Source organism: Aquarana catesbeiana, linkage group LG01 (assembly GCF_042186555.1).
Source record: "Aquarana catesbeiana isolate 2022-GZ linkage group LG01, ASM4218655v1, whole genome shotgun sequence".
NCBI classification, from domain to species: Eukaryota; Metazoa; Chordata; class Amphibia; order Anura; family Ranidae; genus Aquarana; species Aquarana catesbeiana.
In genome coordinates, this window is record NC_133324.1 from 350,516,875 (window position 1) to 350,534,552 (window position 17,678).

Here is a 17,678-nt window from a genome sequence, read left to right on the forward strand (position 1 = left end):
CCAGGGGCCTTAAGGATAGAGTGCACTACAGCACAGGAAGCAATGCCTTACCTGCTTTGCACAATTGTACCTCCATCTCTTGTTCCAATTTTACCAAAGATATCTGGCCGGTTAGTACCAGCTTAAGCTATGTTTCATTATTTAAGGTGGTAGCTAAGCTTCAACTAAACCTTGATGTAGAAAAAAAAGTCTAAACAATTTTCTTCATAAAGGTTTTCTTAATAAGAAAATATTTCTCATACTTCCAAGGTGTGTGTGCCATAAATTTACAAAGGCCAACAATGGCAGCATTAGTAGGATGTGGGTGGGCAGCAGTGCACATTAATCAGGCTTAATTGACATTCTGTAAGTAAACCTTGGTGACATAAATCAGCTTGTCACTTAATCACGTACAGGCTGAACATGGCCTATTGATGTTTTTCTTCAATTCCATCAGTGCTACTGTATGAAGTGGCACCACATTTTCAGAAAATTATTTTCACAATGCAATTACCAAGAGTCCAGCTACATGATATAAAATGGACATGTAGCAAATTGTAATATTTATTGTGTGGACACGACACGTTGAATGGTGCGACATAAGGATAAATGAATTTTTCATAGACGAGAGTGCCCTCCTCCCGCAACCACTACTGTCTCTCCAGTTATATATGAGGCCTCAGGAGAGCAGAGGAAAGACACTACTCCGGCACACTCTTCTGGCTCCCCGATCCTGCAATGTAATGAAGAACAAGAATGGCGTTATTCTGTCACATAATGTTATCATTCATTATCTGCTGACTTATTGCTTTAAGGTTTGGAAAACAAAAGTGAGTGTCAATAGATACATATGTGGTTGTATACAAGATGATTTAATGATTTCTTTCTGGAGATGCTCACTACCAATAATTAAAAACATGTAAGGGAATCTCAGCATAACTCCTGCTGGTGCTACACAGTGTCAAGTTATTCCAGCTAAGGTGGCTGACATAACAGGTGTGACATAGCCTTCAGCGCTGAGACTATCGTTATCCAGCCAAACACATTTTATGGTAGCATTGCCCATAGCAGCTTCAGCTACCATTTCAAGTGCAGAACAGAATGTTAAAGCAAGCATTTATACTACTATAGTTTTTTTTTTTGCATTAACCTCTTTATTATAAAACTGTGAATTTAAGATTTTGAATAGAATTATACACAAATCCCAAATTCTACAAAACACCCCTCTGTGTATGTCTGTCCTATTGTGACACTTAGAACTGATAATAGGGCATTTAACTTGCCTCCTGTGCCCCCAGCTGTGGCTTGTAACAGTTGGCTAATCACTTTCTTATGATGTACCCTTACTTGTTCATTCTGACCAAGGAGCTGGGATTCAGAGATTTATTGTGCTCATTATTCCTGACAGCAGACAGAACGGAGGCGGAGGAGGAGAAGGAAAAAAAAGAAGATACAGAGCATTTCAAAACATGCCCAATTAATCTCTTAACACCAGTGCACATAAGGACCTGCAGCCATTAGCATCAGTAGCCAGTTTAGCCTTCAGTGTGGTCTTGGGTTTAGGAGTCCCTGGACAAAGCTGCCTCTAGAAAAAATTCCCCATGTGAATACCCATTGACACTTTACTGACCATTGGTAAATTTGGCTAGAAACACATTTCAATACCATTTCCCAAACCTCTCCTTTCTAACTTACATAAGAAAGGTAAGTTAATCCCTTCCCACCCGAGAGTACACATATATGCAGCCTCAGGGAGGTGGGCCTTTAGCCGCATATATGTGATACTGTGCTTGTGCTGAGAGCCCACAGCATGTTCCCAGCACAAAGACCAAGCCCTCACCAAGAGCCCTGGGTCTCGTACTAACAATCGGGAACCAGGAGGCTTGGTTCCTGATCACCTGATCACTGTGATAACCTCTGACTGGCTATCACAGTGATCAGTCACTGTACAGCCTGCCCCTGTGTTTTTTTTTCCTCTTGATGGGAGAAAAAGACAAATTGTATCTCTTTCTCCTTGCTAGAGGAGAAAAGTGTAAACAAAAAAAAAGTATAAAAAAAAAAAAAAAAAAAATAAAGATAAAATAGCTAGATCAGGGTTTGATCTGTCAGGATTAGGGTCAAAGGTCCTGGTCAGAGTTAAATGTTGGGTCAAAAGTCAGGTGTATGTATTTTAGGTAGGATTTAGAGTGGCTGTAAACCCTTACATTAATTCAGTGAATTGACTGGCCTCAGGTGATACACAGAGTCGAAACAAATCTTCCTACGTACATTGCATCTGTTTATCTGCAGTCTTCTCATCTCAACATCCGTTCAAAGTGCAGAATGTATACAGATTGTCTGAGCTTCCATAAAGCAGGGGGCTGGAGCTAAAGTTACACTCTGCAAAGTTAAGAGATGATTGGAGGGGAGACAAACACACCCCCCTTCATGCAGCACACAGGAAAAAAGCAGAGGCTGTCAATCACAGGTTGTGTGCTGGAGCTCCCTCCCTTTTCACCTTTTTGTGTCAGGAAAACTTGGCAGAAGCAATTTATGAAATAGCAGAGGAATGGGGCAGCTGACAGAAATGACACTTAGTGCTCTGGATTGAGACAAGAATATGCTTTAGATGAATATAATTTGTTCATTTTTCATGGAGGTTTACAACCATTTTAAGAAAATTTTTTTTTAACCACTTCCAGATCAAGCCAATTCAGACACTTCGCTCCTACATGTAAAAATCATTTTTTTTTTTTTTTTTGCTAGAAAATTACTCAGAACCCCCAAACATTATATATGTTTTTTTTTAGCAAAGACCCTAGGGAATAAAATGGTGGCCGTTGCAACTTTTCATGTCACATGGTATTTGCGCAACATTAAAGTTAGCCTGTTTTTTTTGTATAATGTGAAAGATGATGCTACGCCGAGTAAATAGATACCTAACATGTCACGTTGGAATGGCGCCAAACCTCAGTACTTAAAAATCTCCATATTCAATGCTTTAAAATTTTTTACAGGTTACCTGTTTAGAGTTACAGAGGAGGTATTGGGCTAGAATTATTGCTCTCGCTCTAACGTTTGCAGTGATATCACACATGTGTGGTTTGAACGCCATTTACATATGCGGGCACGACGTACGTATGTGCTCGTTTCTGTGTGGATGGGGGTTTTTACTGTGCAAGGAATCACCCGCAGAAAAAAAAAATATATATAAATGATGCCTGCAGCTGCAGGCATCATTCAGATATCCCCACTCAAAGTCCAGGATGTCATATGATGGCCTACGGGTGGGAAGTGGTTACATTTTGTATCAATGTCAGTTAGTGTTAGCGTGTTTTAGGTAGGATTAAAAAAAAAAAAAAAGCAAAATGTGCACAACAAATAATATATACATATGTGGTAGGGATGTGATCATCAGGAGTAGGAGAATTTTGTATAGGTTGTTCATTGAAGAGAAGTTAAGGAAAGTTATGGAAATAGCAAGAAATATAAAGCTACATTTTAAAAAACATGTACATGGGTACAACGCTACAAAAATTTCTATAATCACAACCTTATACATAAATAAAACTAAGAAAGTGCTTAACCACACCCAGTCCGGGCCAATTCTGACATTCCTCTCAACATTTTTTGCTAGAAAAAAACCCTAAACATTATACATTTATTTTAAGCAGTGTCCCTATAAAATAAAATGATGGGTGCTGAATATTTTTATGTCACACGATATATGTGCAGTGGTTTTTTAAACGCAAATTTTTTTTAAAAATACACTTTAATGCACAAAAACACAATACCCAATTGTTTGGTAAAATATAGAAGATGATATTAGGCTGAGTAAACAGATACCATACATGACATGCTTTAAAATTGCGTCCGCCCGTGGAACACCACCAAATTACGGTACCTAAAAATCTACATAGACAACCCTTTACAGATTACCAGTTTATAGTTACACAGGAGGCCTGGCGCTAAAATTATTGCTCTCCCTCTGACGTTTGCGGCAATACCTCACATGTGTGATGCAATCACCGTTTACATATGGGTGAAGGACCTACGTGTGCGTTCGCGTTTGCATGTGAGCACGCAGTCACTTCCAATTTTTTTTATGTTTTTTTTTTTATTTAAGCATTTTTTAACCATGTAACCTTTCATTTTTATTTTTTGATCAACTTTATTGTTATTACAACGGATTGAGAGATCTGGGATCTATTGGACCCCAGATCTCTCCTCTGGCCTCTTGTGCAGCCAATTAGACACATATCGGTCTGATTGGCTGTTTTAACAGCCAGGTAAACAAGGAACCAAAACTGGAAGTGACTAAATCCCTGTTGCTTCCGGTTTCTGTCACACAATGGGAGGAACAAAGTCTACTCCTCTCACTGTGTGCCCACTTCAGCTGCCTGTAAGAGTAATCCAGTGGCTCATTAGCCGCTAGGATTACTTTTATTTCGTAGGGAATCACCTGTACTAAAAGATGATATTTTGCTTATTGCTTCAGCGATGACCGAGATATCACCCTACCCTATTGAGGACATTTATAAACGTCCATACGTAAACATATAATGTCCAAAAAAGACCATAGTGTCCAAAAACAACATATAGTGTCCAAGCATATATAGTGAATATTCTCCAATTTCAGAGCAATCTTCACCAGCAAAATAAATTAAAACGTAAAATTATAATGTTCCTGTTCTCCCAAGTGATAATTACAGGATCTACAGAACATCTTCTCATCCACAGTGCTTCTGAAACCAGATGATGTACTCACTAGATTTTTGGTGACCCCCTAATTAAATATGTAGGTTCAGAACAGCTTTTTCAGTATATTGTTCTCAGGCAGCTTTCCACAATCCTCCTTCACTTTAAAGACCACTTTATTTCTCCAACTTCAATTCCATCATTCCGAGAGATAAACATCAAGAGAAAAGCCATAATGCAGTACTCTTTATTAAACTATACTTAAAAACATCCATCGTGGGCTCCCATATTTAAAAACATATAATCATGGCAGCATCAACCATGGGTCTCACTGGCGATTTACTGAGAGCCGCTTTCCCTACTTCCTATTCAGCTCCGACGTGCGTTCCACTGACTGGAAGTGATGTTAGCAGAAACTACATCACAAACCTTAGTCCTGCCCAATAAGTTTCATCTATCTTTGATGTTGTCAGGGACGGATGGTTTCTGTACATCTTCCACACTTATATATATTTTCCAGTCATTATATGTTCCAACCAACTTCCTGTTTAGACTAATCAACTTTATCTTGTGGCCAAATACTATATTACATCCCTAATACATTTTACTCTACTCGTATTGCCCATTTCCTATACTGCTTGTTACCATATATGTAATATTCAATGATGAGCATTGCGCTCTCTAACCTTTTTTTCCCAGATAAGTAATAAAAGATTAAAAAAAAAAAATTTAAATCAATGAAATGTGGGAGTATTTATATAATGTAGGGGGATATAAAAATCTCTATAAAAATATATAAAAAAATCCCACAGACTAAAACATTATATGTAAATTAGTTGGGTCCTAAAAATGGAGATGAAGCAATTTAAATCAATGTCTGCATTAAGACCATTGATTTTTAAGGTGCCTAGTTCATATGTCCAACAGGTTTCGTTCTGTGATATCACTTTTTTTAAGATTTGATCTTCTCTGATTCATTATTCTCCTTGGGTCACAGTTGTGAGCATCTCTAAATTGTCTTGAAACACTAATGCTTTTTTTCAATTGTTTATGTGTTCTCTTATTCTAATGCAGAGTTTTCTTGTTGTTGTTCTCATGTACTGTAACTCACAGGGGCATTCTAAAATATACACTCACAGGCCACAGTGGTACACCTGTTTAATTGCTTAGTAATACAAATTGCTAATCAGCGGATCACATGGCAGCAACTCGATGTATTTAGACATCTAGACGTGGTGAAGACAACTTGCCAAAGTTCAACCCGAGTATCAAAATGGGGAAGAATGTGGATTTAAGTGACTTGGAACATGGCATGGTTGTTGGTGCCAGACAGGCTGGTCTGAGTATTTAAAAAACTGCTGATCTACTGGGATTTTTATGCACACCCATCTCCAGGGTTTACAGAGAATGGTCCGAAAAAGAGAAAATATCCAGTGAGCGGCAGTTGTTTGGACGAAAATGCCTTGTTGATGTCAGAGGAGAAGGGGCAGATTGTTTTGAGATGGTAGAAAGGCAACAGTAACTCAAATAACCACTCATTATAACCAAGATATACAGAATACCATCTCTGAATGCACAAAACATTGAACCTTGAACAAGATGGGCTACAGCTGCAGAAAACCACACCGGGTGCCACTCCTGTCAGCTCAGAACAGGAAACTGAAGCTACAATTTGCACAGGCTCACCAATAGACAATAGAATTGAACAATAAAAAATTGGAAAAACGTTGCCCCGTCTGATGAGTCTTGATTTCAGCTGCGACAGTCAGATGGTAGGGTCCGAATTTTTTGTAAACAACATTAAAGCATGAATCCATCCTGCCTTGTATCAACGGTTCAGGCTGGTGGTAGTGGTGTAATGGTGTGGGTGATATTTCCTTGGCACACTTTGGGCATCTTAGTATCAACTGAGCATCGTTTAAACGCCACAGCCTACCTGAGTATTGTTGCAGATCATGTCCATCCCTTCATGACTACAGTGTACCCATCTTCTGATGGCTACTTCCAGCAGGATAATGCACCATGTCACAAAGCTCAAATCTGGTTTCTTGAATACATTTTCTTTCGGATTAAGGTTTGGAGACTGGCTAGGCCACTCCATGACCTTAATGTGCTTCTTCTTGAGCCACTCATTTGTTGTCTTGGTGGTATGTTTTGGGTCATTATCATACTTGGGGACCCATCCACGACCCTTCAGTGTTCTGGCAGAGGGAAGAAGGTTCTCATCCAAGATTTTACAATGCATACCCTGTCCATTGGCCCCTCAATGCAGCAAAGTCGGCCTATACCTTCAGTAGAGGAACTAAACTTCATTGGCAAATTTCAGACAGGCCTGTACAAGTGCCTTCTTGAGGAGGGGGACCTTGCGGGCACCGCAGGATTTCAATCCATGGCAGTGTATTGTGTTACCAATGGTTTGTTTGAAAACTGTGGTCCCAACCGCCTTAAGATCATTTACAAGCTCCTCCCATGTAGTTCTAATCCCTCACTTTTCTCATGATCATCCTTACCCCATGAGGCGAAATCTTTTAGGGAGCTCCAGACCAAGGGTGATTGATTTTTTTTTGTATTTCTTCCATTTGTGAATAATCGCTCCAACAGTTGTCTTCTTCTCACCAAGCTTCTTGCTGATGGTCTTGAAGCCCATTCCAGCCTTGTGCAGGTCTACAATCTTGTCCCTGATGTCCTTTGACAGCTCTTTGGTCTTGCCCATGATGGTGGGTTTGAATGGAAGAAAGATTCTGTGGACAATTTTCTTTTATACACACAACGAGTTGTCTTTAGAACACCATCTTAAATTGCCAGGACTAATCCGTGTACCACATGAGCACATACTGCTGCCAGTCTGTGGAAGCCAGAATTATTGTTGGTTGGTAGGGGATCAAATACTTATTTTACTCACTGAACTGCAACTCAATTTATAACATTTCCATCAGGTGTTTTTTTTTTGATTGCTATTCTGTCTCAATCATTTAAAATACACCTATGATAAAAATGATAGACCCTTAATTAAGTAAGTGGGCAAACTTACAAAAGCAGCAGGGGAACAAATAATTATGTATGGACCAAAACCTCTGAGAAATGTTTCCAACACCTTGTTGAATCTATGCCACGAAAAGTTCTGAAGTCAAAAGAGGGTCCAACCCAGTACTAGCAAGGTGGGCCTAAAAAAGCTAGTGAGTGTATGTCACATGAGTATTGTTGCAAGATATAAGCTTGATTATCTTATATTTCCACTTAGTGCTCCTTCAAATACATTCTAGTCTTTTTCTAACATTCCGCTAACATCATTTCCAATCACTGAAACGCATGCCAGAGCCGAATAGGAAGTAGGGAAAGCAGTTCTTAGTACATCAACAGTGAGACTCATGGTTGATGCGGGCATGATTATATGTTTTTAAATGTGAGTACACACTGTGGATGTTAAAGAATATGTAAACTTTTTTTATTTTAAAAACAAACATGTCATACTTACCTCTTCTGTGCAGTTGGTTTTGCACAGAGTGGCCCTGATCCTCCTCTTCTGGGGTCCCTCAGTGGCGCTCCTGGCTCCTCCTCTTCTCGAGTGCCCAGTCGGAGAAGCGCTCTCCTTCAGGGGGCAACCGTGCGAGTACACTCCTGTGTCGTGCTGCTCCATCCATTGACACAGACAGCAGGTCTCGGCTCCGCCTCCGGCGTCATTGGATTTGATTGACACTAGCGGGAGCCAATGGCTGCGCTGCTATCAATCTATCCAATCAGGACCGGAGACACCGGCTGGAGCGGGTGTGCTCGTCCCCGGAACGATTGGACTCAGGTAAGTAAAAGGGGGCTGGTGAACTTCAAGAGGTTTTTCACCTCAATGCATAGAAACCGTGAGGGTTGACAACCTCTTTAAGTATATTTTAATAAAGAGTACTGTATTATGGTGCTCGCTTGTTGTTTATCTCTTGGAACAGTGGAGATGGAGTTGGAAAAAAAATGTCTTTATAGTAGAGGATTGTGGAAAGCCGCATGATAACAATAATAATTTTGTGAGCACTTTGTGTGGATGTGGAGAAGGTGTTCCATACATCCTGTAATTATCACTTGGGAGCACAATAATGTTATAATTTCATGTTCATGTATTTTGTTGGTGAAGATTGCACGCTTTTCCCTCTTCTTAATCAGCACTTCCAGGATGGAACAGATGGATTTTGACTGGCCAGCGCTGTAATGCATTACCAGACATTTCTCATGAATGTGCCTTTAATAATAATAATAACTAATGAGATATGACAATCCATTGGAAGAATACAGCTTCTGAACCAATGTACACAGTATATTTAACTGGTTGATGTTGGCAATATCGACAATTCTTAATAAACACACTTTGATAAAAGAGGTCCAGGGCATCTGTGTTCACTTTGGTTGTGATATGGACAGGTCTTAGGCATTAGGAAGAGCAATAACGATCAGTAAAACCCCCCCAAAAAAAAACAGTATAACTGGTGCAAGTAGGAGTCTAAAAGACCAAAACTATAGTACCACTGTAGTGTATTTGTAATCAACATTACAGTGACTTGTCCAAGCTTTTTTACACATAATATAGCACATTTCACACAATACACCTAAACACTACCCAGTCGTGATTAGAATAGCATATATCACAACAAATAACATACACAAGACAGTGTCATTTAGATATAAGGTGAAAAAGAAATTAATTGTACAATATCAATTCAATATCAGTGAGGTTTTGCTGAAAATGACTGTGATGTGCTCTACTTCAGATTGAAATAAAACATATGGCCATGACATTGTACATTTACATGCTACAACGCTTACCTGCTAATACCCATAGCGGTTGTTAGTTGATCCAAGCCAGACTTGTTTTGCCATAGCTGTGGAGAGAAAGAAACTTCTCAGTACCTACCCCAAGCATTTTAAAGTACAACTATGGCCTCTCATTAACCACTTGATTACTGGGCACATAACCCCCCTTGGTGTCCAGGCCAATTTTCAGCTTTCAGCGCTGTCATTCTTTGAATGACAATTGCGCAGTCATGCAACACTATACCCATATGACATTTTTATAATTTTGTTTCACACAAATAGAGCTTTCTTTTGGGGGTATTTAATCACCATTAGGTTTTTTATTTTTTGCTAAACAAACAAAAAAAGACCGAAAATGTTGTTATAAAATTTTGCAAACAGGTAATTTTTCTCCATTTACTGATGTGTGCTAATGAGGCTGCACTGATGGGAACTGATAGGCTGCACTAATAGGGCGTAACAGAAGAAATAGGGAGTCCGCGCTAATGGATGTAATTAGAAGCCTAGGTGGGAAGTATATTCCTAAATTGATAGACTGCTGCCCTGGGACAGCGCCACACTCACACACTTTTCTTTTTTCACTTTTTGCACTAATAGGGCGACACTGATCAGGAGGCACTGATGAGACTGCAATGATAGGTGGCACTGATAGGCAGCACTGATGATGAGGCACTGATTGGTGGCACTGGTCAGCAGTACTGATGGGCACTGGTAGGTGGCACTGGTTACGAGGACTGGTGGGACCGATGTCCCTTTTACAGAAGCCGGTAATTGGCTTGTTGGCGGACAGCTATTCACCTGGTAAAGGGCCAGGATCAGCCCTTTAATCCGATCTGTGATCAGCCAAGTCCCAAGGACTCTGTGATCACAATGCACACCACCCGCGCACCGCAGGGGCCCGTGGGCAGCGCGAGCATGGGAGGAGGTCCATGTACGCCCTCCCTGCAATTTAAGCCTGTGCTGTAGCCGTCTTTCGGCTATAGCGTGGATATCAAGTGGTCAAATAAAAATATGTGCTGCATCACTTATAATTATAAGTACATCCGCACTTAAAGTTTTCTCTAAGGGCTTGTTTACATCAGGTGCAGTGCGGGAATGCACACAAAAATGCGCTGCCTTCTGCAGACTAATTCCTAATGGTACCCCATGTATCTGGAAAACTTGTGTGCCTTTGTGGCTGCGAAAAAGCATGGTACTGCTGTACTATGCAGTTGGTGAGGCGCAATTTTCTAAATCGTGCCTGCAGCACTTTTTGTGCATTCCCGCACGTTTGGCAGCCCATTGAAATTAACGTCCTGCCCTAAATGCACAAAGCAGAAACGCACAAAAACAAGTGCACTTGGACACACCTTTATGGTGCGAATGACCCCTAAGTTCCACTGCAAAGTCACACAAACACCCGTTGATCCAATAAATAAATCAGAGCAGCATTTTGAGGTTAATGTAGGCTATGGCTAGTTGCAATACAATGAGATGAAATGTTGCAAGAGGTGTGGCTATCAGCACTGTCACTGCTTATTCATAAGTGGCCAAACCTAGTGCTGCCCACAGCTCTGGATTAAAAACAGAGTGACAGCAGGAAAAAGACCAAGTGGTCCATCTAGTCTACCATCTCCTTCTGCTGCAAAAATAGCTCTGACTTGGTCAGCAACAATGCTTACGTAAGTAGGCGGTACGTGTCACAGTAACATCCACATGAATGGCAGGACACATGGTTTCCCAACAGAACATTGCCCAAAGCATCACACTGCCTCTTCCTGCTTGTCTTCCTTTCATACTGCATCCTGGTGTCATCTCTTCCTCAGGTAAGTGACACACACACCCAGCCATCCACACGATGTAAATAAAGAGATGATTTATGAGCACCCTGACTGGTCCGCGGCTACGCTGCCCCATACACAACAAACTGTAATGCCTATTTTTTCTGCTTTGAACACATCAAATTCATGGACAACTTGCTGCCTAATAAATCCCACTGACTTTCAGATGTCATTATAGCGAGATAATCAATGTTATTTACCTTACCCCGTCAGTGATCTAAATGTTATGGCCGATTGATGTATAGTGTAGATATACACACACACTGTGTGTGTTTGTGTGTATACATATATATATATATATATTTTTTTGTCTAAGTATATATCCACGTTTCTCCCAAGCCAGTTTTTGTCCACTTACTGTTGACTGACTACCTACCTCTGCTGGAAGTGTATTCCAAGCAGCGACTACTCCTTCAGTAAAATAAATAGATTGACAGCATTGCCTTTGTTGCTGAAACCCTCCCACTGTGAGTCGCACTTTCTGGGAGAGGGAACTTGTAAGACACAAATCAAAGATGGTTTAGCTCAGTCAGGGAAGGCAAATAAGGATTTTTGACTTACCTTTAAATTCTATTTCGTGGACTACAAGACACAAGCATCTTTATTCATAGACCCTGGGTTAAATTCAGCCACCTTCAGGTGATTGGACACGGGCAAACATAATTTTGGGACAGCTCATATAACCCCTCCTACTCCCAGCAATCCTCAGTTTTGTAGCAAGCCATAAGATGAACTGCCAGAACAAAGGCAAAGGGTGGGGATGGCCTATGTACTCCAGAAAGAGGATTTTTACAGGTAAGGCAAACATCTTTATATCTTAATGCTACAGAACACAGGCTCCCTTAATCTTAGAATTTGCGATTACCCAAATCAATATAACAGAGGGGTGGGCAACACAGCAACAATGCCAATAGGCCCATATATCTAGGGATCATAAGCCAGAAACCTGCTCCCAGTAGAGAGGTTGTCCATCATCCAAGGATACTAACACAAAAAAAATATGAGGATTGCAAGGAGTGGGAGGAGTTATATGGGCTGTCCCACAGTTCTGTTTGCCAGTGTTTAATTACCTGAACGTTTAGGGTTAAGACCCCTTACACACTTGTGCAACCTGAAAGTTGCACGACTTGGACGCGTCTTGAGGCAATTCCTACGTAATCTTGAGGTCTATGGACCTCAAGTCGCATTAAAGTCGTACCAAAGTAGTGCAGGGACTACTCTGAAGTCGCCCAGATATGAACAGTACCCAATGGAAATCATGGGGTAAGACTTGTCATGTCCCAAGTCGCACAAGTTTGAAAAGGGCCTAAAGGTGCCTGTGTCCTGTACTGTAGGTTTGAAAAAAGGTTTTTGTTTACTTTATAAGGATTTTTCATCACATACTATCTGGACTTGGTACTTGTTTAGACTGTCATACAGAAGCATTGAGTTGTTTATTGTCTTGGTGCACACATGTGACATTACACCTCAACTCTGAGCTGCAAATCTTTCCAAATTACTCCACCAATTCAAAAGTTCTAGATCAGAAATATGAAATTGAAATTGTTTATATGGTCCTATGTGCAGAACATACTTTTCAAAAGGAATGTGTCTTATCTCTCTTTAATGTACCATTCTCTGCAAGGTCTTAAAGTGAAAAAAAGGATAATAGGTTGCAGTCCAGCACTAGTAACTATTTTTACCACCATCTTTTATTACTATACATTATTCATGCTTATTACAAGATGCTGCCAGTCATAGTTATATAACTAAGCATTAAAGTTAGAAAGTTATTTTGGGCAGAAAAGTTAATATTATGCAGTAGAGTCCTTTAGAATAATCGTGCTGTATATGAAACCCGTACAATCAAACAGGCTCCCCACTATTGCTACAAACCCTTTTAATATAGGGACTTACAGCTGAGCTGAATTTGGTGCGAATGAGCCCAGGTGCAAGGCAGTTCACTCGGATGTTTAGAGGTGATAATTCTGGTGCAAGAGCTTTGGTAAGGCCAAGTAGTGCAGTCTTACTGACGCTGTATGGGCCCAGAGCCTAGGAGAACATTAAGAGAAATATAAGAATATAACAGCAATATAGCAACACCAAAAAAAACAATGTTAATAATAGTGATTTACTTACAGGAAATGGTGTAAATCCAGCCACAGAAGCAACAATCACAATACTGCCACCTCTGTGGAAAGCGAAGAAAAGTTACTGTAGAAAGATACACAGAATCCTCTACCTATAGTTGTTAAAGCCTGGTACACACGGGTGAATATCAATCGTTCAACAGAAACCAGCCAACATTCAGCCCATATGTACAGCAGCCTATCTGACTGAATCCGGCCAAACATTCTGTTTCTGTTGAACAGGCATGCTGGAAAAACAGCTGCCGATCTGCATCCGATCAGCATTTACAGCCAATGGCTGGGAGTGCTGACCGGAGTTTTCTGCCACCGGGGCAATCCCTGTGTCAGAACACAATACAAAATAGCAGGGAGATCGCTGTACTAACATTGCATAGTTAGTAGAGTGAGCTTCTGCGAGCTCCTCAGTTTCTTTTTCGTTCAGCTCGCTAGGTTAAACGAAAAAGAACTGCCTGTGCGTACCAGGCTTTAGACATGAAAGGCAGGCCATTTCTTTCCTACAACCACGGGTTTCAGGAAAGGAATTTGCACAATTCCCCCATCAACACAACCAGTGCTGACAGGGGAATCCCTCCTGCCAAGCCAATGTCTGCTCCCAGAGTGGGAGAAGACAGTGATTATCATCAGCGGCTATAGCAGCCACTAGCGATAATCGCAAGACAATCCAGCAGGCTGGTTGTACCCAAGTTGATCGATCAACTTAGTACATTCACCCTGCCCATTAACGGTTCAAATCCCAGCCGGTTCCTGCTGAACCGGCTGAGATTCAAATCGTGTATGGCCAGCCTTACTTTAGATGCACAATATTTGGTATAATAAGTAGAAGAGAAGTAGTCTTTTTCCAGGAAAAGGACAAGAAGTTCCTGTACTGCTGCGGAAACACAGTGCTGTATACTGTACTTAGCTGAGACTACATACAGTTTATACAGCGCTGACAACCACTGTATTGATTACTAAAGGAAATAGATTGTTTGCGTTCGTTTACGGTTGTAGTATTTCTGAAATTAGGTCTTAAAGGGGAACTATCAAAAACTGTGTGCAGGCAGGCTCTATATTGCAGAAGAAAACAAATGCCAAACTGGCCTGGGATTTATCTAGAACACTGGAGAGAAAAAACTAACCTGAAACACAAACACCTGGAATTGCCTGCTATGCAATACCAGCAGAAGTCAATTATTTTTTAGACTTATGTGTCAAAAGGTATTAGCTCGGTGTAAACAATCTTGTTACTGTGTGCTAATTCTTAAAAAACAAAAAAAAAAAAACAAAAAAAAAACCTTTGTTTCTATGTATGATTTGTAACCATATATTAACTTGGGGCAGCCATAATGGCCCATTACACATTTAGGTTCTGCTTCCTGCTTTGACATGTAACACAATGGCTATGCTTTACTCCTTCTCAAAATGCAAGTTTGAGTCATAAAAATTTAATAAAATAAAGAAAATATGAAAGCACGAACATTTAAAAGGAGAAACTCACATTAAAACTGTGATCACTAAAATACACTATAACTTTTCTTTAATTGCATTATGAAATATCCCCTTGGCAGTAGTAGAGTGGAAATACCCTTCGACACACGTACAGCAGTTAGGTTACAGCTTGCCTTGCACAGCCATATAAAACTTAAAGGGTAAGTTCACTTTGAAAAAAAAAAAAGTACTACTCACAGAGCATTGCACCTGTGATCAGCAGACTCTCAGTACAGCTGTCTGCCCATACGTCCTGTCAGGGCAGACAATTACTTAAGTGTAGGAAAAATCAATGAACTACAAGGAGCGCTCACCAGTGCCCTCACAGTTCATTGAGAATTACAAGCTGTCTGCCATGGTGGCAGACGGGACTTGTAGTTTACTCATTCGCAGAACGCTGTGATTGAAAGACGTGGCAGTGCATGTGTGTGGAGCCCCGTACAGCTGCACTGTTTTTAAATTGTGACAGCAGGAGGTATGGATCTCCTGCCCGCTGTCACAATGGGGGATCAGGGGGTGTGGGCTGCTGCTTTAGTAACACGTTACATGTTACACCCTGAATATGGGTGTAACACGTTACCAAAGGTGAACTTAGCCTTTAAAAGGTTTCCAAAGTGGGTATTTTATCAAAGAGAGTTGGAAAACATTGTAATGTCCCTTCATAATTATTTGCTGCTAAGAGGACAATAACCCAGTGAACACAGTCTTCCCCCCGAGTCTCACCCTCTTTCCTGCATTTTGGGCACCACAAGTTTCACCAGAAGGAATGCAGCTTTAACATTTATATCTAAAATCTGAGAAGAAAATGAGCGTGAATTGCGTAACATAACAAGTATAGCAAAAATCATTGAAATCAGAGCAAATTAAGAGTTTTATAATTAAGTTGGTGGATTTCTGTTGAATATACTTTCTTCCTTCTGTGAATGTAAGTCATAGAGAAAACTCCAAAATGTACTTGTTTTGACATATTCAGTGAAAAGAACAGGGCATAAAAATGACCCCACACTTCAAGACATGTTTTGGGTCCTGGTCAGCTTGGTGTACCTAATGGGGAGATGGGCAAGGGCCATCTAATGACTCTTTAGAGGACAGAAGATACTTATTTTTGCTGTCATAAACTTGCTAGGTAGTGTGGTCATAAAAAACTGGGACTGTTAGTTCTGCTATTAAAGACATTTCCTACAAAAATTAAATTATAGATATTGGACAGTCTCCCTCAATCCCTTGTCCAGCTCTTGATTATATTTATTGGCAGATGAAAACTTTTATAAAGGAAATCATGGTACATGTGTGTCAAAAGGAAAACGAGCAACCTCTGGCTAAAATGCAGAAATAAAAAAAAACTGAAAGAGGAGGCAGTTGAGCGTGTTAATTTACTTCTCCTTTATGTAATGCAGTTGGAATCCAGCTATTGAGTGTTAATCCAGTGGATTATCTGAGAGCAGGCCACTAGTGATAATTTAGTTAAACACTGCTAAGTCTGGTATCCACAGCAGGCAATTAGAGTTAATTTTGTACTGTTTGGTGATTTGTGACTGGTGGCAATTTATTTTGCGCTTTGCACTTATAGCTTTGTTTTTTGCACTGGTTATTGAATAAGTCTATAGATGTAAAAATATGCAAGGTGCTTTATGTAATGTGTGGCTTTAGTTAATGTCTTACCTTTTCCCAAACCTCATCAGTAGAGTCCAAGATATTTCCAAAAAAGGGGTTAACTGCAGCATTAGAAACGAGAATATCAACCCCTCCAAACTTCTGGACAGCCTGGAAAATAAACTATGTCATCAACACAGCGCTGCCGTCAGCAAGCATTTGAGAAGTAGTCATTTTTAAAAAGTCCAGTAGAAAATAATAACATTGTGTTAGAAAATTTCAAGTCTCCCACCTTGTAAAAGTTTATTTTTGCGGTTGTATTACGTTTTCAAACTGTCATGTATTAAATGTGCATTTGTAAAACAGAAATAACAGCAAAGGATTCTCAGGGCACTATGGGTTATCTGCCTGCTTAAAGGCCTAGCTTGTCTAATTGAAACTTCATTCCAATAAGGCATGAGACATGTGTCATTCACTTTGGTCTGTAAACTAAGTGTATTTTACTACAACATTTCATATTCCTGTTATGTGTCTGTTCATATACATGTATGAAAAAGAGAAACAAGGTATTTATATGGATGGGTTGTTTTACAAGGTAAGGGTTCATATAAGCTTGCGATATAGAGAATTGCAAAGGGAAAAGTAAAGAGAACGCTCAAAAAAAATTGGCCTGGTTTGGTTTCTTGTGCCCCACAAATAGGCCAATATTTTGCATGCATACCTTTACATCACTCCCTAGATCACATGTATCAAACACAAAGCCTGCAGGCTGAATCCGGCTCGCCAGGCCATTTTATGGGGCCCTCGCACCCAGGGTTTTTTTTCCAGCCAGAACTCTGCACACGTACCCCTAGACCCTGCACTCTGTACACATTGTGCCCCTGAACCCTGCACATAGTGCATCCCTGAACTCTGCACATAACACACTCATGGTATTTATTGCCTCTTTAAGATCCTCCCACTATTGATGCAACTTGGCCACATCCATTCGAAGAGGTTCGGCAGGGCTGGGGGGGGGGGGCTGGTTCAGTTCCTGCACTTATTTTGAGAAAAAAGCCCTGGATACATTTATATAGTCTTACAGACACAACTGGCCCTTTGAGGGCAACCATAACGTTAATGCAGCACACAATGAAATTGCGCTTGACACTACTTCTCTAGATTGTCCCCTTAATGCACAGTTCTCTGCCTGTTCTCTGAACTGAACTGTTGAGTGCTA

At 40.4% G+C, this 17,678-nt stretch overlaps 1 protein-coding gene across 1 annotated transcript in view; it reads right to left on the reverse strand.

The window, feature by feature from the left end:
- Positions 1 to 525: 525 nt before the first annotated feature.
- The window catches only part of LOC141145707 (dehydrogenase/reductase SDR family member 4-like), a 30,340-nt gene continuing 13,187 nt past the window's right edge, over positions 526 to 17,678 (reverse strand). Inside the window, exons 4-9 of the mRNA XM_073632584.1 lie at positions 16,529 to 16,630; positions 15,590 to 15,660; positions 13,389 to 13,440; positions 13,167 to 13,301; positions 9,463 to 9,518; positions 526 to 712 (exon numbers count right to left, since the gene is read on the reverse strand). Of these exons, the coding sequence (XP_073488685.1) occupies positions 598 to 712; positions 9,463 to 9,518; positions 13,167 to 13,301; positions 13,389 to 13,440; positions 15,590 to 15,660; positions 16,529 to 16,630 (531 nt within the window). The 3' untranslated portion in view covers positions 526 to 597. The remainder of the gene's footprint in view (positions 713 to 9,462; positions 9,519 to 13,166; positions 13,302 to 13,388; positions 13,441 to 15,589; positions 15,661 to 16,528; positions 16,631 to 17,678) is intronic.